General features: G+C 43.3%; 1 protein-coding gene across 7 annotated transcripts in view; it reads left to right on the forward strand.

Moving 5' to 3' along the window:
- The first annotated feature begins 11,044 nt into the window (after window positions 1-11,044).
- KMT2A (lysine methyltransferase 2A) overlaps window positions 11,045-23,067 on the forward strand; it is an 82,851-nt gene continuing 70,828 nt past the window's right edge. For 5 of the 7 annotated variants that reach the window (XM_087433776.1, XM_087433778.1, XM_087433777.1 and 2 more), the window contains exons 1-2: window positions 11,045-11,507; window positions 13,594-13,692. In XM_087433776.1, coding sequence (XP_087289902.1) covers window positions 11,076-11,507; window positions 13,594-13,692 — 531 coding nt within the window. In that variant the 5' untranslated portion in view covers window positions 11,045-11,075. The remainder of the gene's footprint in view (window positions 11,508-13,593; window positions 13,693-23,067) is intronic. The other 2 variants (XM_087433779.1, XM_087433781.1) reach the window with 2 other exon arrangements.

Consider the following 23,067-nt stretch of genomic DNA (forward strand, 5'->3'; position numbering starts at 1 on the left):
TAAACAAAATGTTTCCAATTCTAGGAACTGCAGCATTGACAATACACAGAAAGAATTAAAATGAGTGATAATGGGAGGGGCTTTGGAATTGGGCAGCTTTCAACTGCACGGATTTAAAGTTATATTTAAGTGACATCAGTAAGTTCATTGCTACTTATCTAAAGAGCTCAAAGCCCTATCTGATCTGATCTCCTTGGTTCTTACAACTTTGCAAGAGTTAAGGTTTATGGGATAGAGAGTAGAATAAGTGTTTTGCAGGTGTGAAATTTGAGATTCAAAGAAGCTGTTATGCAACTTCATTCACATGCAAGTCCTCCAGAAAAGAGGAATGCCTTACCTACTACATTCAAGAGAAAATAGAAACTGTCCAGCATGGACTCCTTCAATTTCCTCCCTTTCACCTCAAATGGATCTACTTCTGATACCCTTCCCTCCTTTCTCTTGTCCTGGAGGAAAATGTTTAGGACCTTCTTTCCAAAACTATCCTTCATTTGCTCTTGATTCGCTTCCTTTCCACTCTTCAGTGATCTCTTCCTATCCATTCTCCCATTTTCATTTATTCATTTGTTTATTAGCTCAACAAACACTTATTACACTCCCATTATAGGTCACATTAAGTGCTTGGGATACTGAAATAGAAGACACATTTCCTACTTTTAAGGGGTCACAGTCTAGTGGAAGAGGTAGCAAAATAAACAAGTACAAATCACACCATTATGATACAGCATGCAAAGATCAACAACAGAAGTCTGCACATTATGGTATAGTTGTACAGGAGAGACTGAAGAAGGCTGAGGTGGAGGGCATGACACCTGAACTGGGTCTAGAAGTTAGCCACGAGGACAGGAGAGGAAAGAAGGGCATTTTAGACAGAGGAGATAGCATGCACCAAAGCATGACCATACAACAGAATTCACATTCAATAAGGCAGGAACACAAGGAATAGATGTGTGTCGGAGGTATTGGGTAAGGGAGAGTTAGACCAAATAATAAAGGATCTTCAAGATGATAAGGAATTTAATTAAAGTATTTTAAGGGTAGAAGTAATATCATCAGATTTGCATTTTGGGAAGTTCAATATTGTATCAGAGGATGATTAGATTGGGAACTATTGCAGTAATCCTGAGGAGAAATGGGCAATTGGGAGTGTGTCGTGGTGTAACTAGAAGAGGGAATACAGGCAAAGGCAAACTTCAGTGTAGAGAGGAATTTAGTTTGAGGACACACAAGTGAAGATGCCCAACAGAGTATTGGTTATGTGTGTCTGAAAATTAAATTAAATTAAGAGTGGTTAGTGCTAGAAACATAAATTTGGAAGTCACAAGCACCTAGAGGGTGACTGGGGCCTTGAGTGTAAGGTGAGATTGTTGAGGGAGAGTGGGTAAGCTTCATGAGGGAAGGCAGGCATTTGTGTAGGTTTTGTTTCTTGCTATATCCCAGTACCTAGAATTGGGCTTGGTATGTAGTAAGCATTCAGTCAGTATTTAAATAAATGAATGAAATAATGAAAAGAAAAGAAGGCTAATAACATAACTCTCAAAAACATCAACATTTAGGGATGGGGGCTGGCCCGGTGGCGTAGCGGTTAAGTGCGCGCCCTCCACTGCTGGCGGCCCAGGTTCAGATCCCAGGCACGCACACGCACAGCCACACCGCTTGTCAGGCCATGCTGTGGCGGCGTCCCATATAAAGTGGAGGAAGATGGGCACAGATGTTAGCCCAGGGCTGGTCTTCCTCCACAAAAAGAGAAGGATTGGCATGGATGTTAGCTCAGGGCTGATCTTCCTCACACACACACACAAAAAAATAAATAAATAAATAAATAAACATTTAGGGATGGACACAGGAAAAGAAGCCAATGAGGCGTTTGATTAGAATGATTGATTGATTAGGAAGATTAGAGAGGTAGGAGGAAGGAGAGAGTGGAGTCACAGAAATCAAGGGAGGAGAGCTTCCAGAACTTCAACAACACTGCAAAAAGACCAAATACAACAAGAACTGAAAAGTCCCCATTAGTTTTAGCACCTAGAAAGTCATTGGTGTTTTTTGTGACAGCAGTTTTCATAGGGGTGGCAGGCAGATGATAGTGGTTTGAAGTGTATATGGAAGATGCTAAGGAAGTAGAGGCTGTGAATGTAGGTGATTCTTTTTGGAAACTCGGCTGCATCTTTGTTAAGCAATTTTTTCTTTCCCTTTTCATTGATACTTCCCCTCAAGCTATAGATAGGCTCAAGTCTCCCTATTGTTAAATTAAAAAAAAAAAACACACATAAACCTTTCCTTTATTTCATTCTCAAGCTACTGACCTATCTTTCTTTACCCTTCTTCTCTACAAGTGAATGGAAGTGTGTGAGTGTATCTTGAATCCTTTCTTCTATTGGTTCTCCTCAAGTTTCCCACTTATTTATTTTCTGACCTAGGCAGCCCTTGTAATGTATCACTCTATAATGAATATATATATGTTCAATATGGAGATATATATATATCTCCAATTCACTTATTTACTTAACCATTCATCCTTGCCTCTTCTCTTTCTCTTACACCTTACATTTAATACATCAGCAAATCCTTACTCTGTCTTCAAAATACATCCTGATTCTGACTATTTCTCATCACCTCCGAACTACCACCAAAGGCCAGGACACCATCATCTCTCACCTGGACCACTGCAATAACCTTCCAACAGTTCCCCCCACTCTCTCACGTGCTTCTCTATCGTCTGTTCTTACACTAGCAGCCAGAGTGATCCTTTCAAACATTAAGTCATATTTTGTCAGTCTTCTATTCAGAACCCTCCAGTGGCTTGTCATCTCATTTAAGTCCCTGTATGCTCTGAAACACCCCCTTCCCCCATTACTTCACTCACCTCATTTCCTACCACTATTCCTGTCAGTCACTTTACTCCAGCCACAGTGGCCCCTTTGTTGTCCCTAAACACACTCCACCTCAGGCCTTCTGCATTTGCTGGTTTATGCTCTGAATGTTCTTCCCCCAGACATCATTTGTTTTTTCTCTCTCTTCCGTCAGCGGTCTGTTCAAAGATCTCCTTAACCCAAAGGTCTTCCTCGGCCATCCTTTATAAACTATTGCACCTCAGCCTCTCCCAGCTCTCTTTATCCTATTTACATAGCACTTGTCACCCACTGGCTTATTATAGTAATTTATTTATTGTCTATTTCCCTTCACTAGACTGTGAAGCACCTGCAAAGTGTACCTATCAAGAGCACCTCCCCTGGAGAAGCAGAGATAAAGATAACCAATAAACTATTCCTGCCCTTGAGGAACCCACACTTCAGTGAGTCATACAACCTAACAAGTAATTAGAATGGAAATGCTCAAAGCAGTTGGATGCAAGCGCCTGAGGGCCCAGGGCACAGTGTGGTTTGGGGCAGCAGCTATGGCACTCTTCAGTCCGGGTAGTAGTTAAAACCATGAGTTCACTCCAAGAGAATGTGAGAGATAAAAAGCACTCAGGAGACATCAGTGTTTAAGGGGTGAAAGAGTGAAAGGAGGCCGTGAAGGAATAATCAAAGAGGTAAAGAAGAGCTGGAAGAAGGGAGCACTGACGGGAGAGCTACTATATTGCCTTTACAGACCACCGCTAATAATTACAGCAGTGAACATTCATCATAATTTACTGGGCGCCAGTTAATGTTCTCAGCATGTTCCATATGTTCACACATTACACCTCACAACAACCCGGGGGGGTTAGGCACTAGTATGACCCCATTTTACAGGGAAGAAACTGATTCACTTCCCCAAATGCACACACCTACTAAGAAATAAAGATTAGAACCCAGGCAGTTTGAGCGTGCACTCTTAGTCACTATGCTGTTATCCATAACACTATACTATGCTAGCACTATATGCTTTTTCCTATTTTATTGAGGGTCAGGTACTGTCCTAGGTGCTGGGTGTGGAGCAGTGAAGCAGACAAAGTCCTTCCCTTCATGGAGCTCATATCCTTGTGGGGGAGACTGACATTAAACAAGCCAATAGATGCACGATAATAAGTGCTGTGGAGAAAAATGAAGTACGGTAAGGTATCTTGAATGATAAGGGGGGACTTTCTGAGAAGGTGACTTTTTTTGTGTGTGTGTGTGAGGAAGATCAGCCCTGAGCTAACATCCATGCCAATCCTCCTCTTTTTGCCGAGGAAGACCAGCCCTAAGCTAACATCTATTGCCAATCCTCCTCCTTTGTTTTCCCTTTTTCTCCCCAAAGCCCCAGTAGATAGTTGTATGTCATAGTTGCACATCCTTCTAGTTGCTGTATGTGGGACGCGGCCTCAGCATGGCCAGACAAGTGGTGCGTCTGTGTGCGCCCGGGCTCCGAACCCGGGCCGCCAGTAGCAGAGCGCGTGCACCCAACTGCTAAGCCACGGGGCCGGCCCCACATTTAGGCTTTTTATCTTATATTCTTCTGTACTATTTGAAATTTTTTACCTTGCATATATTACTTTTATAATAACCAAAAACTAGCTAAAAAATAAAATAAAAAATAAACTCTTAACCATGTGTTAAGGAGCTCCAGCTAAAGTCCTTCTCTTTTCTTTTACAGCTGAGCGTCTCCAAGGAGTTGTCTCCGTTTGCTTCTCCTGGCCCTCTCCGTTTCCTCCACAGCCAAATACAATCTGACTCCAGACTTCACCTTCCCCCGCAACTGCTCTTACAGAGATCACCTGTGACTCCCTAGGACTATGAGGAACACTCCAGTCCTTTTGCTTCTTGACTTCTCTGTCACATTTGACATTGTGTACCTCTCCTCTGTTTGAAACTCTCCTTTGGCTTTCCTCTTGCCCCCTTTTACCTCACTGAACATTCTTTCTCCGTGTCCTTTCATTGGCTATTTTTTGTTAGCCCACTTGATAGACCTGGGTTACTTCTAGTTCTATTCTTGACTACTTTGCCTCTGTGAGCAACACACTTTTTGTGCGGTCTCATCCATGCCCATGGTTTCAACTACCATCTCTACGCTTCCAAGTCCCAGATCTATATTTTTAGCCTTTTCTCCTGAGCTCCAGTCCAATGTAGCCAACTGCTGATTAGACAGCTCCACCTGCAGATCTCACAGGCATCTCAAACTCAACTATTCCACAACCAAACTCATCATCTCCAAGCAAAAACATCTTCCTCCTGTTCTCCTCAGCTTAGCTAGTGGTATCACCATATGCTTGATCAACCCGGGCTGGCAACCTGAGAAAAGCCCCTCCTGTTCATCCTCCATATCTAAACGGACAAAAAAAGTCATTCTGTCTGCTAAGTATCTCCGGAATCTGTCCTCATCCCTACATCTTCACTGCCACTGCACCCATCGTCTGGACTACTGCATATGGATATACGAGTTTGAAGCCCTGGGAAAAGGTCAGTAATACCCTAACAGCATTTTCTGCTTCTAGTCTCACCATCAGCCTGCTTTGTTACACCCAATTGCCACAGTGATGTGGCGCAAATTCCATCATGTCAGTCCCTGCTTGAAATCTTTCAATTTTTCCTACCTTTCTAGTATAAAATCCAAACTCCTTCATATGATCTAGTCAGTCATCTTTTGACACTTTCCCACATGTACCTCATGTTCATGCAACACTGAAGAACTCTTTGTTTCTCAAAGGCCCCTTTCCTTCTCATGTTTCTGTGAAAGTTTTGTGACATAGCATCTTTGTATGTCTTTGTTATAGCTCTAGATATAAGATAACACCTGGTACAAAGTAGATGTTTAATAAATGATTGTTGAACAAATAAAAGGACAGAAAATTAGAAAGCACGGACGTTGAAGATAAGGACACCAATCAGAAGACTACTTACTATAAGAGTACAATTTAGAGGTAACTAGGAAGAGAGGGAAAGGAAATGCTTTCGTGCAACATTTCCTTCAAGCTTCTACAAGGTGAAACAGTAATAATCAAATAATAACCATGCCTATCATTTTTCTCTCTTTGAGAGATATGAACTTTGGTAATCAGTACAATTTCAAATGGAGACAATTTACCTGATTTTAAATAAAATGTTAAAAAGAAAAAAACCCAGCCCAGCCCCCGGACGTGCAACTGCCAAAATCTCTGAGATAGCAAGACCCCTTGGATATGAATCCCAAGGTCCAAGAGTGCAGCTGGGAAGGGTCATTTATTCCACAAACATTAATTGTGCTGCTATAGACACTGCTTGGCACAGAGATACGTAAAACACGGTTCCTGTTCTCAAAGAGCGCATGGCCCAAAACTCATCTAGCCCTTGCCTTTGGCCAAGACTACACCTAATACTTTACAGAAAGCCAGCTGTCCATGCTGGGGTCAGTATTTAAAGTCCTTTTAGTCATAAGTATGGCTTTACTTAATTCTTTTAGAGTTCAGAAATGGAAACTCATGGATTCAAGGAAGTAGCAAAATGCAACCATTGCTTCTTTAATAGAAGAGTGCCTTTGTAGAAGAGTAATGGACTTGGCCCTTCCTTCCCCAGAAGAAAGCTGCATCCAAGGATTCTGAACAGTCCTCTGTTCAGTGATGATCAAGCCTTCCTATGGACAAGTTTAAATTACTCAGTCATCATTCTTAGTTCGAGGACTTTGGGGACTACTAATGCAATGTTTTCCACTGGAGTCCTGTTTGCAGAAAGGAAATTGCTGATTTGAGAGGGGTATCTTCACCAATGACTAAGGAAAACCCTGGGCAGGGGAGAGGGGGATGTTTCTATCTGAATGAGAGAGAAGACACTTTACTTAGATTATGTCAATCAATCTTCATAATAATCCTGTGAAGTTGCTCTTAATATCCTCATTTTTGCAAATTAGGAAACTGAGGCATACTGAGCCTAAGTGCCTGGTCCAAGATCACCTGGCTATCATTATTGGACTTGCAATTCAAGCCCAGATTTGTGACTCAGAGCTTATGATAGTTCCACCATCTAGAATCTAGAGGTCCCTTCAAACCAGAAGTAATTCATGAGTTTGCAGAAAGGGGCAACATTTGGGGCAACATTTGGGGTTCCCTTCTTAAAAGTTTCCTTTCGTCATTTGGAAAAAATTTAAAATATGTGCATTTCTATTGGACTGGCAAAGACCAAGAAGTTAAAAAATCCTGTTTGGAACAGTGTGGGGAAAGAGGCACTCTTAAACATTTGTTGGTGGGAGTATGAATTAGTACAATCTTTACGGGGGACATGGCAACATCTATCAAAATTACACAGGTACATATCTTTTGACTCAGCAATTCCACTTTTAGAAATTTAAACTACAGATATATTTGCACATTTGCAAAATTACAAATGTTCAAGGTGATGCACTGCAGCATTACTTGAAATAGCAAAAGTTTGGAAACAACTTAAGTGCTCACCAATAGAGAACCAGTTAAATAAGTTATGCCACATCTACTTTATGCAGTCCCAAGAACGAGGAAATGCTGTCTACCGTAGGAATGATTTCCAAGTTATAGATTTCCAAGCAAGATCTAGGAAATGGGTTTGATATTCTTTCATTTATGGGAAAACTGCTCTATGTATTTGCTTGTATAGGCACAGACTATATCTGGAAGAATATGCATGAGACTGATAACATTAGTTGCCCCTAAGAAAAGGTAAAATATGACTGGGGGAGAGGAGGGTAATTCAGAACAAGAATGAAGACTTTAATTTCTTTAAATTTTTAACCATATGAATATATTAGGTATTCAAGAAAAATAAACTGAATTAAAATTTAAAATAAAAAAATAAAGTACATGCAGTTTAAGGTACCTTATGAGTAAGGTGTAGAATATCTTTTTTTTTTTTTAATATATTCACATTGTTGTGCAGCCATTACCACCATCCATCCCCATAACTCTCTTCATCTTGTAAATCTGAAACTCTGTACCCATTATACGGTAACTCGCCATTCTCCCCCAGCCCCAGCCCCTGACAACCCCCATTACACTTTTTGTCTTTATGATTTCAGCTCCTCTAAGTACCTCATATAAGTGGAATCACACAGTAGTTGTCTTTTTGTACCTGACTTATGTCACTTAGTATAATGTCCTCAAGGGTCATCCATGTTGTATCATATTGCAGAACTTCCTTCATTTTTAAGGCTGAATAATATTCCACTGTAGGAATATATCACATTTTGGTAATCTACTCATCAGTTGATGGACCCTTGGGTTGCTTCCGTGTTTTAGCTATTGTGAATAATGCTGCCATGAACAAGGGTGTACAAATATCTCTTCAAACTCTGCTTTTAATTCTTTTGGGTATATACCCAGAAGCGGAATTGCTAGATCATATGGCAATTCTATTTTTAATTTTTTGGGGAGCCGTCATACTGTGTTTTCCACAGCGCCTGTACCATTTTACATTCTCACCAACAGTGCACAAGGGTTCCAATTCTCCACATCCTTGCCAACACTTGCTGTTTTCTGTTTTTTTGATAGTAGCCAACCTAATGGGTGTGAGGTGGCATAGTATGTCTTTTGGGGATCAGCATTATGGTTAGCAGATATTGGTGTCAGACCTTAGTGAGTTTTGGTCCTGCTACTTACAAGCTGTGTGACCTTGGACGTTACTCTAAGCCTCAGTTTCCCCGTTTGTAAAATTAGAATTATCTCAGACGGTTGGCGAGAACTGAATGCACGTAAAGCACCTAGGCTCAGAGAAAGCACTCAACAAATGTAAGTTATTATTATTTCTGCCGTAAAAGCTCCAGCAATAAACCAAATTCTGATTTGCTCTGGCTCCTTTTGGACTAGTCTGGAGGCAAGGACTGATTTCTTTACTGATTTCTCAAGGAGTTTTTCTACCTAGAGACTTGAGTCTAGGGACTTCACAGTCTTCACAGACATTCTTCTTTCCTGCTGCCCCCACCCAACCTGCAGTCCTCCCACCTGTGCCAAATGGAGTGTGCTAGAAGTGAGGAACTTCAGCAGGTTTACGTTTTCTTATGGGTGGAGGACGGGAAGAGATCCTGTTGACACAGTTATATAAAGCCTGTCACTCAGTCCCCTGCCTATTACCTCTGCAGACCGTTATGCATATGAAAGAAGGGGGGGCGGCAAATACAAAAGAAAAATAAGCGAAAGAGAGTGAGAGAGGGGACAAATCAGGATGCTTGAGGGAATCCACGTGGTCACCAATCTGTAACTGATCAGAGCTACACTGCTGCAAAACCCCCCGCGCCTAACGCTAAATGTATTGCAATGGAGAAACCGTCCACAATGGGGTGTCTATGTCCTTAGCAGAGTCCTGGGGCTGCCGTTTAAGAGACTCTCCCGCTACTCCCACCCTTTTTGCACCTAGAAAACCACGCGATGTAACAACGGAATCTGGTTCTGTGTGTGCGCTGTGTGAGTGTGCGCTTTGCAAACCATCTGGGCTCCATCCTGCGCGGTTGGAACGACGATCGATCCGGGACGAGTTGGGGGAGTTGGAGCTTTCCTGTGTCTCCTCCCTTTCTCTGCTCCCTTCCAGCCCCTACCCCATCGTTCGCTCTGCACAAACGTTTCGCGGGTGGAGGGACGTAGGTTTTCAGCACCAGGAGGCCGTGGACCTTCTCTGGAGGCGTGCAGTGCACCCTCCGGAGGGCCAGAACTGATTGCAACCTGCTCACCACGACCCTCCCCCTCCTTCCCAAATTCGCCGCCCCAGGCTGTAATATTACATGCAGTGCGCTGTACCGGTGCGGGAGTCCAGGAAGGCTGCGTGACCTTCCAGCGAACTCCACCACGGCTGGGGGGATAGAGGCTGCCCCGGGGCCTGCAGGCTGTGTATTGATCCCCCAGCCTCAGCCAACGCAAGTTCTCCCGGTACAAACCCCTCCCTCCCTTCTCTGCTTTCCCAGCCTTGCAGGCTTCTAACGCCTAGCTTGAGGCGCCCTCTCCTCTTTCCCGCAATAAAGTAAACCCGGTGGATATTCATCCCCCGCCCTAACCCTCCTCCTTCCTTCCCCCTCCCCCCTCAGCCTACTAACCCCGCGCAGAGAGCTCGCCGCCGGCGGGCCCCTTCCACCCAGTGTATCATAATGCCCAACGCTCTTCTCCTCCCCCTCTCTTAATCAGAAACGTGCTCGCGAGCCCCCCTCCCTCCGCATGCATACATTAGGGTCTGCTTTGCATGCAGCGGCAGGCAGAGAACTGAGGAAGAAGGGGCGGGGGCGCTTTTGCCCGCCTCTTCCCTCCAGGCCCCGTTAGCCACCCAGCTTCAGCTTCGTTGTAACAGCGCCTCGTTAGCGGAGCACGCCGTTGCCCCAACCCCCGGGCTGGAGAAACAACGACCTAACTCTCTGCGGAAGGGCACGAAAGCCAGGGGTTCCTCAGCGCCGAGTGCATAGTAGGGCGAGGAGGTGGCGGGAGACCTGCCACTTGGTGTGTGCATTTTGGAGAGAGCTCCAGCATGAAAATGGGAGGGGCTCTTTTTTATGTTTTAAAGCGCATTCATTAAGGGCCTTTCTATTTTGCATATAGTAAACTGGTGAACGCTTCCGTTTTGCATGTAGTACAATAAGGGCTCTTTTATTCTAAAAGCGTTAAATTAGGGCTAACTATCTTGTATCCGCGCCTCGAGGCAGAGAAAGCTCACTCGTCCCCGACCCGGCAGCCGCGTTATACTGGTAGCCGCTCTCCCGGGCGGTTCGATTCCCAGCGCATCCCGGGAACGTGTGTAATCCGCCTCTCGGCTCTCCAGGCTGCAGGCGGCCCGGCTCCCTCCGCCTCCATCCTCCCCGTAGTCCTCGCCCCCTCCCCCTCTCCCCGGAACCCGCGCTCCGCGTCGGGCTCCTGGGCTTCCTTCCCCCCCCTTTTCCCGAGCAATGCCGCTCCCGGAGGGCGGGGCATGCAGTTATCCAGGTTGCGGGGCGGGCGGGCGGGCAGGCGGCGGCGGCCCGGGCCTCGGCATGGAGTAGCCGCCGCCCGGCGTTAGGCGCGGAGGCCCGAGCCGGGTATACAGATTGCTGGGCCGGCGGGCGAGGCCCGGCGCTCTGCATAGCGGCCGGCAGGGTGCAGGCCGCCGGGCGCGCCGAGCGCGTTAGGCAGGTTCCGGGGCCCTCTGGCCCCCCCTCCGCCTCCCCGCCCCCCTGTGTTGTCGCCTCTCCCTCTCGCTGCTTCACTTCACGGGGCGAACATGGCGCACAGCTGTCGGTGGCGCTTCCCCGCCCGACCCGGGACCACCGGGGGCGGCGGCGGCGGGGGGCGCCGGGGCCTAGGGGGCGCCCCGCGGCAACGCATCCCGGCCCTGCTGCTTCCCCCCGGGCCCCCGGTCGGCGGCGGCGGCCCCGGGGCGCCCCCCTCCCCCCCGGCTGTGGCGGCCGCGGCGGCGGCGGCGGGAAGCAGCGGGGCTGGGGTTCCAGGGGGAGCGGCCGCCGCCTCAGCAGCCTCTTCGTCGTCCGCCTCGTCTTCGTCTTCGTCATCGTCCTCAGCCTCCTCCGGGCCGGCCCTGCTCCGGGTGGGCCCGGGTTTCGACGCGGCGCTGCAGGTCTCGGCCGCCATCGGCACCAACCTGCGCCGGTTCCGGGCCGTGTTTGGGGAGAGCGGCGGAGGCGGCGGCAGCGGAGAGGTAAGGGGGCGAGGAACCCCCAGGTCCGGGGTCTCGACCCTCTGCGGAGCCCCCTCCCCTCCCCCATCCGGGATTGTGGAGCATCCCAATTCTGGGACCATCCTGGGGTCCCTGACCCGGAGCAAATGGCCCTCCCATCTTGGGATCCCCATACGTGGGTGCAGAACCCCAGGCGCCCCCACCCCGGGGTTTGGACCCATCTGGCAAAGGGCGTTTGCCCCCCACCCTCCTTCCCCTGACCCTTCCCCAAATCCCTTGGCACAGACCCCTCGCCGGGGTTTCCCATCCCGGGACTGAACCCCTCCTCCCTTTCACAGATTACCTCATCCGAGCAAGATTCCTCCCTCCCTCCCTCCTAGAGACCTGATCCCGCCACATCCCCGCCTCCCTCTCTGGGCAGATTTTTGACTCCTGGGGCAGTTTTCCTCTTGGGCATCTCTCGGGTGATGGCCTCATCCAGGGCCACGTTCTTCTCCCACCCTTGGGGACCCATGTCTCTTCCAGCACCTTGCTTCCGAAAACCTGATGAACCCTCGCCCCATCCCCAGGCCAGGTCCCTACACTACCAGCCACTCCCCCTTCCTTCACCTCCACTCTCCACCCCACCCCAAGCAGATAGATCCTCCCTCATCCCGCACTACCCCACCAGGGAAAATCTACTTTCCTCTCCACCTTGCCTCCCTTCACCTCCTCTCCCTCTGAAGATAACGGTGATCTCCTCATACAGCAGTCTGTTTCCCCCATCTTGCAGAGCTACAGTTTCTAGCCTGTTGGTAGCAGGGAATTACTCTACCTTCACTCCACCCTTTCCTCCTTTAGAATGAAGGATTAGTGGCATCTTGGAGGGGAAAATAGTCCACTGTCCCCTAGGCTCAGAGAAGAGCAGCTTTCCACCATTCCCCCTGGAGAGGAGGCAGGCTTTCCCTCCAGCTCTGGGGAAGGGGGCCCCTCTGAGGGGAGGTATTTGTGGGGGGACTTGGGCAGCATCCTCCCAGGGGAAGCAGCTGCTCTCCTACCCCACCCACTGCGCCTGTGAGCACGCAGTCTCCAACCCTAGTTCCCTCCCGCCCTTCTTTTCTCCGTCATTTCATTATTGATCCACCTTTTCCTGGGCCAATCCTGGGGCTTGAAAGGGGTGGGGAAAGCAGGGTTGGGGTGAGGAGAGTAGATAAGGGACAGTTTTACCTTAGTGTGGTGGTGGTGGTGGTTGCTTTTGGTTGGGGGAAAGAGGTGGGTTATGAAGCAAAGTTATTCCTTAGAAGGAGGAGTTAGCGTCAGCTCTCTGATTCTTATAAGGGGACCCAAGGTGGATGAAGGGTCAAGAGCTTTGCCCCTTACCCATGAGTACTGGGGCCAGAATGGGGATGCTTTGATAAGCATTATTCAGCCCCCTTCAGCAAAAAGGAAAGTTGCCCTGGGCAGGGAAGTTGAGTTCAGGTTCAGCCAGTGGCGTTGCGCATTTGTTTTCCTTTGGATGCAGAAGGGGGAGTTTGAATTGTAGGGGAGGGGGGAGAAGGGGATGGGGGATGCTAGGAGGAGGAAGAGCAGCTGCTAGGGGCTGAAGCAGGGGGGCAGGGGGTTGCTGCTCTGGAGCGCTCTTGATTGAAACAGAAAGGGAAAGATAACAACCAGCCGTTTCCTGCGTGCTCTGCCGTTGGTGCACACAAAATATCCTGGGCAAACCCCTTGTCCCCTATTGTGCCCCGCACCCCTTTAGATATACGGAAAGATCTTGGGAAGAAGGGGAGGGAGGAGATCCCAGGGACCCAGGCCCCTCCTTTCAGGGAGCTGGCATTTTTTAGTTGTTAGTCTTCCTGCCTCCTTTTTTAAATCGTTTCTAAGGCAGCCTGATCAGGAGACTGACAACAACCCGCCTTCTGACAGAGCAAGGAGGACATGATGGGGGCGTGTTCCTTGCTATGTAGCTAGCTGCCGCGTCCCTTTTCCCTGCCTCTCTCTGCTCTATCTCCACCTCCTTTTCCCAGCCTTCAGAAGGCAGCTGCAGTCAGCAGGGTTGTTTGAGACTATTTATTGGTTGCTGTAGATTATTATTTTTTTTTGAAAGGCCAATTCTGTATTTTTTAAGCTAACAACACAGATCCCATGTAGTTGGAGAACCAAAGGCCTCATACATGACAAAAAGGCTGAACCGTTCAGGTTACTTGCATGGAGTTGGTGCTTAAATGTGAGTTGATTTTGCTTTTTTAAAAGATACAGCAGCAAAAAAATAAAATAAAATAAATAGACTTACTGACATTTCATTTACCTGCTTATTTTCAAAATTAAGACTTGCCTGGTTATATGTAGAATTTTAGCCCCATGTATATTTGAGTATGATAAGAAAGTGTCTTTTAGGAGAAGTTAGTCTATTTTAAGGGGATCCTGAGAAGCATTTTCTTCTTGTTTAGCATGCTTATGTATTTTGTATTGAAGGATCAAGTGTTCACATTCCAAATGTTGTTATCACATATTCAAAAGCAAAGTTTTATGCTGACAGCTTCCAATCAGAGCTTTTCAAGAGACTGGTTAGAAAGAGAGCCACCTGGATTCAGGGACCTAATGTCTGGGCACCAGAATATTTTATCTGTTGGTCTTTGACCAATCACCTTTAAAGTTTTAATCAGGTGCTAACATTTTCTTATCCACTGGCAGTATTTTGCTTAGCAGTAGTCTGTAGTGAAAAGCCTGTCAAGGAATTGCAATTATTTCAGATAAGATCATATTGATATGCTTTTTTTTTTACTTTAAAACTTTTGCCTGAACAGTAGTTGCTATTTCAGTATGGGAAAAGTGGTTGACTCCTTACATTAGACCTCAGTATTATTTCTGAATTGGGCTTGAATGAGCTGTTGTTCCATTGGTAAGCTTGTTATGTGGTAGTTTGAGGCAATCTGGTATGGGTTGATGGTATGCATTGATTACTGCTAACCCGTAGTATGGTTTAGTACCATAGTGATTATATCCTTTGACCTGGTGGTTTTCAGTGTAGAAACCAAGCATTTTGTTACAGAGTCTCACAAATCAATGATAAAGTTCCAAAAGGAAGTTTTAGGGTTCCCCTGGGCTGATATACTTACAGAATTCTAAAGATTGTTTCTCAGAATTCATTCACAGCTCTGTATCAAGTCTTGTCTAGATTCATGAAGAAATGGTTTTGTGACCCAAAATGATTCTAGCTTCTTTAAATTCTGGTTTGCTTTAAATGAATAATGACTATAACTTGTCCATAACAAAACGTAAGTTAATGCTTATAGAACTAGTAAGTTAAGGTGGTTGAAAGGTGACAGAACTTCCAGATCACTTCCCAATTTAAACTCCTTTAGTCATGGCAGACTTGTCCTTCACCGCCACAAGTTCCTAACTTCCCTGGTGTTGAATAGCTCTCTGGGTAACAACTACATGTAAGAGTTCTTCATGACCAAATGCTGTCAGCATGGGATTATTTTGAAAAATATATAGGTGTTGCTGGCCTCCTATTTGGCCTTTCTGTATGACAATTGAGAAGTAGAATTAAAGTTTTATTGTATTGAGCACTGTAAGAAATCACAGAGGTCTGCTTTTTTGCCTTCCCTCCCCCCTGCATAATATCAGTGTCCTGCTTTTCTGAGGATTGTCTCAGTCAACAGCATCCTTTCTGTTGACTAGAATTTGGGCTGTTTTAATATAAACCCCAGAAATGGTTTATTTATCAGCAACTAGTCTTTGTTTATTAATTTCATAATCCGGTTACCTTTCTTACCACCTCACAAAATTTTAAAAGGAAAATTTCCACCCTGATCATAACATGGCAGACTTTAATTGGATGTAAATTGAAACCGAATTGCAATATTGGTATGTGTTTGTTTTCCTTGAAAATGGCAGTTTAGTTGAGGTAGATTAAGGTGGGCTCTTGGGCTGGGCTTAGAAAAGATGATGGTCCTGTAGTTGGAGAGTGTCTGTGATTTTTTTTTTTTTTTGATATTCATTGGGCATATTACCAAGAGTGGGAGTTGCTCCTTCATTACCTTTACAGCTAATCCTCAGCTTGGCACAAGGAAAATGAAGCAGAGAACACAGTGGAATAGAAGAAGCCTCAGAGCGGAAGTCAGTGGACCTGGGCTCTCCTTGCACTCACCTCTCTCACTGCTCAGTTATGGGACCTTGGGCAATTCACTTTTAACCTTACATTTCTGATCTGTAAAATGAAAAGATTGGGCTAAATATTAATTAGCTCATGAATCTTTTCTGCTCCAGTATTCTGATTCCATTCTATTATATCAATTTTTTGGTTAGTTATAACTTCTTATTCTGAGTTTATTTAAAGCATCAGAGTCAGTGAGCATGTTTGGTAATTTTTAATATCAGATTGTACATTTGCCCATTTAACTGGCATTTGTTTTGGGAAGAGAAATTTCAACTTGGTGGGAAAGTTTTCATTGTATGGACAAAATATAAGGACTTAACTCTATGGAAAAAATTCTTTGCTGAAGTTGACCAATTTCATTTATAAGAAAAAGGAAGATCAAATTTTAAATACAGCTCATTATCTGGTGTTTAGAGGTCCTCCTGTTTGGCTAAATTTGTGTTCATGTTTTCAATGTTGTGGATTCCTGACTGTCCAAAAGGGAGGTTATTTTCAGTCTAGGTGGTGTATTCGTTTAGGTGTGTGAGCTTTTAAATGAAAAGAAAAATCTAATGCACTGATGTATATATGAATCCAAAGTGATAGTACCTACTTTGCAGGGGAGTAGTTGTTAATATACTCAGAAATGTAGTGCTTTGGTTTGTACTGAGCATCAGAAATGCAGTCTTTAGAACTTTTCTTCATCTGTCACTGAAAACCATATGACATGTCTCCATCTCTACCTTCCATTTACTTATCTTAAGGCACGTGCTCCTGTAGGAAATCATCATTCACAAAACAGTGGTTTATCTTCTGATGGGAAGTTGAGAAGAGAAAATACTTCCATCTTGACTCAATTCCCATCTCTGCTCACTTTGGAGCTGTCTCTCCATAGAGCAGCTGTGCAGACTCAATTCCCTTTGCCTTCCTTGCCCTGTGGCTAGAGGGGGTGGCAACAGTGCTTGCTTGCTCTGAGGCATTACAGACTGTAGTGCGCTCTCTCTTTTGGAGACTCACTGTGTTTTAATTGTAGGTCTCCTAATTAAGATCTCTTTGTGCCTGCCCACATTCCACTAGTGTTGGCACAGAACCTCAGCTTCCTTCTAGCACTTAACTGAGGGCCTTCAGTCAGCCTTTTGTGAATATCTTGTCTCTTTCCATTCTTCCTCTGCCAAGGTGGAGAGCCCAGTGGCACAGACCTTTAAGAAAGGGGAAAGCTTTATGACTATCGCTGCTTTGGGAGGAATTTATTCTAAGATTGCTGGGATGGGACCTTCTTTTTGTTTGCATATGTTATTTTTGGGGATTAAGAAAGGTTAAATTACTAATGAGTCTGACATGAGTACCTACATTTTAGTCAGATTCTTAACCCTGTAGGCACTTGTAGGAAAGAGGAAGCTAAAGAGTTCACTGTTAAAAAGTGTTTGGGTCTTATCTAGATTGGTTTAAAGCTTGATAAATAAAATCTTACTGTGGAGTAAATCACAGACTTGTGATTTTTGTGGACTGGTAGGTTGTGAAGACAATCAATCAAATGAAATTATTGATTGCTCCTAAATTGTATCAGATTTTAAAACAGACTGAATGAAAGTTAACTTTGAGATTTGAATTAACTTTTTTGATTAGAAAAGACTTCAGGAGGTTCTAGAAATTATTGAGTTAATTAAGAATACTCTTGTAGTCTCCAGTATTTCTTGAGAAGTTCAGGAATTGGCTTCTAGAGTAGTCTCGGAATAAAGTAAAATGATTTTTCTGGAAAATGTAGTTTCAATTATATTAGTGCTCAGAATACAGCATAATCCTTTAATGGGTCTATATGTGTCATGCTAGAGGAAATGCAGTCTTTAGTAAGAAAAAGGAATCTTAAATCCTTCACCTGGACCCAGATGGTTTCATTGATCACATCAATATGAGGCAGACAGACAAAGGACTACTTTTTTTGTTATTGTCACTTCATTGGTTGTGAAGAAGGCCTGAAAGAAGGAAGTACAGGATCTTTATGGCATGCATTAAATAAAGCTGGAGGCCTGTGCTCTTATACCTGAGTGGGTGGTTTTATGGCCTAATTCTCTAATTGCTGGCATTTATGACAGTGGCCCTGTGGATGCTACTGGCCCTGTGGCTGAGGTGGATTATGTTGGGAATAGGGAGAGAAAAGGGGTCCTTTTGTTAGCCTTTTCATTTTCCCCCTCAATAAGGTCTCTGAGAAAGCCCCGAGGAAATACACAGACACTTGTACCGAGGGAATGACATCCCATAAAATGGTTCTTTACCTTTTTAAAAAGGATGAGCTGCTTTTCTTGATCTAGCCAAAGAAATCCATACCAGCACTGTTAAATATTTCAGTGAGCTTCGTGCCTTGTCAGGTTACACACCAGGGGAAGCCGACCATGAGGCTGTAGCCGCTGCCAGACATTCGCTTTGAAAGACTAGCACATTTGAAAGAAGAATTTTGTTGTGTGATTTGCAGTTGTTTTGGATATATCAGTCCACTTGTAGGATTAGTACGAAACTTCTTAGAGGCCAAACTTGGTTTAACTTTTTAGATGTTGAATATACTACCCTAATGAGTTTTAGTTGTAAGGAAAGAGTTAAAGATATAAATGTTAAGAGTTAGTTGGCAGTTTTCTGTGCTGTGTATGAAAATTCCCCTTTCTTTGAAATGAGTAGTTGTTTTTCTATTTGACAAATAGGCTGAAGGGGTTTCCCCAGATATCTTACCTTTAATTATCGCTACAGCAATGCTGCGTGTAGTACCAGTGGGTAGGATCTATTCCACTGGCATTTATTTCTGGAGTTGGAGTTTCTTCCATATAGTTTATCTATTTTCTTGAATTTCTGTTTTTGTGTTTGGTTGGAATGTTTGTGTGTAAATGTTTTGATGTCTTTCAGTAATAAGAGCTCTGAACCTTTCTAACAGTCGATCTGTTTTATAGAGATCCAACCATTAAGATACATGTTTTGCTGAAGCATCGTTGTTTCATTCTCATTTTACAGCATCAAAGTAATTGTGGCTTTCTGTCTTGAATTAGGAGAGTAACATTACTTGTGAGGAGTGTTTTTGGAGAAAATTTTTTCATTAAGCTCTCCTTTGTACTATCTCAGTTCTAAACTGGGGGAAGTTAATCACAAATATCTATAATAAATATCTACAGCTAGAGGAATAAATATTTACACACGCCTCTATTCAACTTCTGCCCATCCATGAGTATTGACTAATTTTTAGATGAAACACAAACATACAACATTGTCCCTAGATTATTGCCTTTAATTATAAGTAGTAAAACCATGTGGATAACATCTCTTTAAGCTTAGTTAATGAGGAAATCCTTTTGTAATCTCCCCAGCTAGGATTTTTAATTTGTGCATGTATAAATACCTTTACAAAGGAGGGGGAGAATCTCATTATCTAATCATTAATAGTGTGAGATAGTATAGCACAGTAATTAAGAGGTATTAAGACCATGGGCTCTGGATTTAGACTGCCTGGGTTCAAATCTTGGCTCCATCATTTATTAGCTGAATGACCTTGGAAAAGTTTCTTAACCTCTCCGTGCTTCAGTTTCTTCATTTGTAAATTAGTGATAATCATGCTTCATAAAATAATTGTGAGGCTTAATTGAAATTGTGCATGCAAAGTCCTTAGCACTTTGTCTGGTACACAGGAATCCCTAATTATTATTAGGACTCAGAGATTGAAAGGACACAAGTCCTATAATTTTTTTTTCCACCGAGATAACTGATTTTTATTACTTTGGGGTATACATGTATACTTGTACATGTATATACCTACTGGAGTGCTATAATCTTGACTTTAGAATGTTCTTAATTTTGGTCTGGGTGTCAAGTTCATCAGTAAGCTAGGTGGAACCAAACTGAAGGCCACGCAAGCATCTTGGTAACAGCTGGTACCATTGGTGTCCAACTAGAACATAATTAGAGATAAGGCAAAACAGGGAGGAGAAAGAACAAGACAGTAAATAGGCAGGTAGGATACCAAGGAATACAGCACCTCCATGAGTTGCATAATTATCAGGCCGAGGCAGCTCTATTGGAGTTGCTACTCTTGGTATCTGTAACTAGTGTTCCTTATCTTTTTATGAGTACCAGTACTTGGTGATCCCCTACAACAATGCTGAGGCTCTTCAGGGTCTTGGTCCCCAGGTTCAGATCTATTAGTCTGTACCTGGTAACTATTTGACATTTGTTCAGCTTGGAAAGAGTAAGTGTTGGTCTACAGAAATCAGTGCAATTAATTTAATTATAGAAGAAATGCTGAGTTGTAGGTTACAATTTGTAGAGGTTGGAACTTAACTTGAGAAATGAAAAAAACACAAGTAGAATAGTCAAAAACAGATTAAAGTTTTTTTTTTTTTTTAAAGATTTTATTTATTTATTTTTCCCCCAAAGCCCCAGTAGATAGTTGTATGTCATAGCTGCACATCCTTCTAGTTGCTGTATGTGGGACGCGGTCTCAGCATGGCCGGAGAAGCAGCAAGTCGGTGCGAGCCCGGGATCCGAACCCGGGTCGCCAGCACTGGAGCGCGCTCACTTAACCACCAAGCCACGGGGCCGGCCCTAGATTAAAGTTTAAGAATAACTAGTAGAGGGTAGTATGCTTAAGGAGGAAAAATACAGTTCTGCTTTATCGCTCTTAAAAAAAAGGTTTGCTAAAATACCTGATACACCATCTTTTACCGATGAAGAAACTGAGGCACAGACAAGTTAAATAGTTTTCCTTAAGTCATATGGCTAGTAATTGGCAGAGCTAGAATTCAAATCCAAACCTGTATCTATTTGAGAGCTCATTCTTGCCCTCTGCACTGTGCTATCTTCAACTGCTTTCTCATCCCACCCTATCCAATCAATTTCTGAGGCTTGTCCATGATGCTGTTGTAGAGTTTCTTTAATCTGTCCCTGCTTTTCTGTTTTTACCATCCTACTTTAAATTTCCATTACCTTTGCATGGATTATTACCATAATCTCCTAACTACTCTCCTTGCCTTCCTTTTCAGTGTATGCAGTGTTGCCAATGGTTTTCTTAAATCCAGGTCTGATTATGTCATTTTATTCCTAAAACTCTTTAACTTCTCACTGAATATAAAATAAGATGTAAAATTCTCAGCCCTTCATAATCTAGTTGGCCTACATTTCTACATTTTGAACATTATCTCCTGAACACACATTCTCACTTATGTGCTTCAACCATATTGGACTACCAGTGTATTAGATGTTCTCCTCAGTCTGTGTGTACCTGCCTTTATACCTTTGCTAATGCCTCTCCTTTGCCTTAAGGTCTTTCCCATCTTGCCCTGCCTCTTTCATGGCTCATCTCAGATCCTCAGATCCCATCTCTTCCATGAAGCTTTCGCAGATGCCACTACTAGTTGAAACTCACTTCTCCCTTTCTATTTTCTTATACTACTTTATACCTACCCTTAGAGAATTTACTCCGGGATACCTTATGTTGTACTTTTGATTGTCCTCCATTAGATTGTGATTTCCTTAAGACGTGGACCATTTCTAAATCATCATTTATGTTTTATATTGTTTACAATGATGACTTTTCGTATGGAATCAGTGAATGTTCGTTGAATTGAAAATTTGATATACATATGACTTTTAGGAATACTTTGCAAAGGATACATTACATAAGCTATTATGTTGTACAAGACTATTAGCAAGATAATTCTGAGTAAATTTTTAAAAATAGTAAACTAACTTAAGTATGGCAGAGGAAAGTCTAAGAGCCATCAAAGGACATTTTTGTAAAAGTAGTAATTGGGTTTTAAAGGTGATGTTGTGGTATCCTCATGGGATGGCATCATCTTTTATATAGATAATACTAGGACTGATCCCCTTACTTGAGTGTTGTTTCCATTTCTAGGTTACTCAACTTAAAAGGGATGAGGAGACCTTGGAGACGATTCTGAGGAGACTCAAAAGATGATTATATGATTGGAAGTCAGTCCTATGAGGAAGGTTGGGAGAATGAAAGGTTAAGAGGCAAATGGATCCATTATTAGGAGTGGTAACCAGCTGTTTTCCAGCTCCACTGATACTAGAATAAGAGAAAAATAGGTTTAAACTGAAGCAAGGGGTAGTTGTGTAAAGAACTTGTTGCTAATGATGGTTGTCATTATAGTGATGGTAAAAAAGTTACCAAAGTAATTTTATGATCTTCTCTGGAGATGAATTTCTAAAGTACAGTCCTGCCTATATGTGTGTAAAATGACCTCTCAAGCTATCTTCTCATTCTCTGAATCAATAAGTATATTTTTATTCAGATCCTAGAGGGCATGGATCATGTTTTATACTTTTTAATATTCCCCAAGGGGTCCAAGGGCCTCGTTGACTCCCTAAGAAGAATTTGATTTGAATTGTCAATTTATGGCAATAATTAACTTTCAGTAGTAAGCTCCAGAGAAATGTCTTTATGAAATGATTTTATAGGAGAATAAAAATTTAATAAATGGAGTTAAGAGAAAAATCTTAAACAGCAAGAGAAACCAGGGAAAATGGTAGATGTGGTCTCGATATGGGAAACAAATAGGTATTTATAGCATTTATATCCATTTTCAGTTGTAGTTTAAAGAGATGTGCTTCAGAATATCCCTTGTTAAGGTTAGCACTGTTTGTGGATATATTATAACAAGTGCTTTGTAAATCCTTTCCAATCTAACATAAGTTTGCTTCATGTGAATGAGGATTACACAGGCCTCTGACCCTTGGCTTTTGAGGCTGTGTAGAGGGCTTGCATTACTCAGAATGAAACCTTTTTAGATATGTTGGGTTGCAGAAAGCATTTCCTGTATAGTCAGAATGAAAACTGTGAATTGGGATTATTCATATAGATTACCAAAAGTCTGGGCAGAGCTGATATTAACACCAGCTCGTTTGGAACTCTTAGTTCCAAAACCTTGATTGGGTTATTGAAGCTTTAGTACTGGGATCGGGTATAAATTCTTTCTTTTAGATGAATTGATGCTAGGTTCATTTAAGGTTATTTATACATAATGACTATTTTCTAAGTTTCATATAGTAAATGCTGTCCACTCTTAACCAGACAATCTCATAAAATGACTGGAGTTCAAAGGTGAAGCTGGATTGTCGCAGGAATTCTGCAAGTGGTGGCAAAGTGAAGGGCAGTTTGATTCCCTAATTGTAAAATTGGATGTCGTTTGAGAAACTCTGGGAATTGGAAATATAAGCGATTCAAACTTTTCCTGTAACTTTTAATTGCTAGTCATACACGTATAAATTCAGAAAGCAAGAGATTATAAAAGCAAAGAATAATTCTCATGATTCTTTATTCTACTTGAGAGATTCTAGTGTTGGAGTGGTAAAAAAATACCAGGGACTTTTTTTTTTAATAGGTTAATGCCACATAATGCGGGCTTCTCAGAATGTGATGGCAAACTTCCAAATATGATGTGGTAGTCAGAAGAGAATCAGTTG

The sequence above is a fragment of the Ceratotherium simum genome, chromosome 7, assembly GCF_057802395.1.
Source record: "Ceratotherium simum simum isolate JZ-2026a chromosome 7, ASM5780239v1, whole genome shotgun sequence".
NCBI lineage: Eukaryota > Metazoa > Chordata > Mammalia > Perissodactyla > Rhinocerotidae > Ceratotherium > Ceratotherium simum.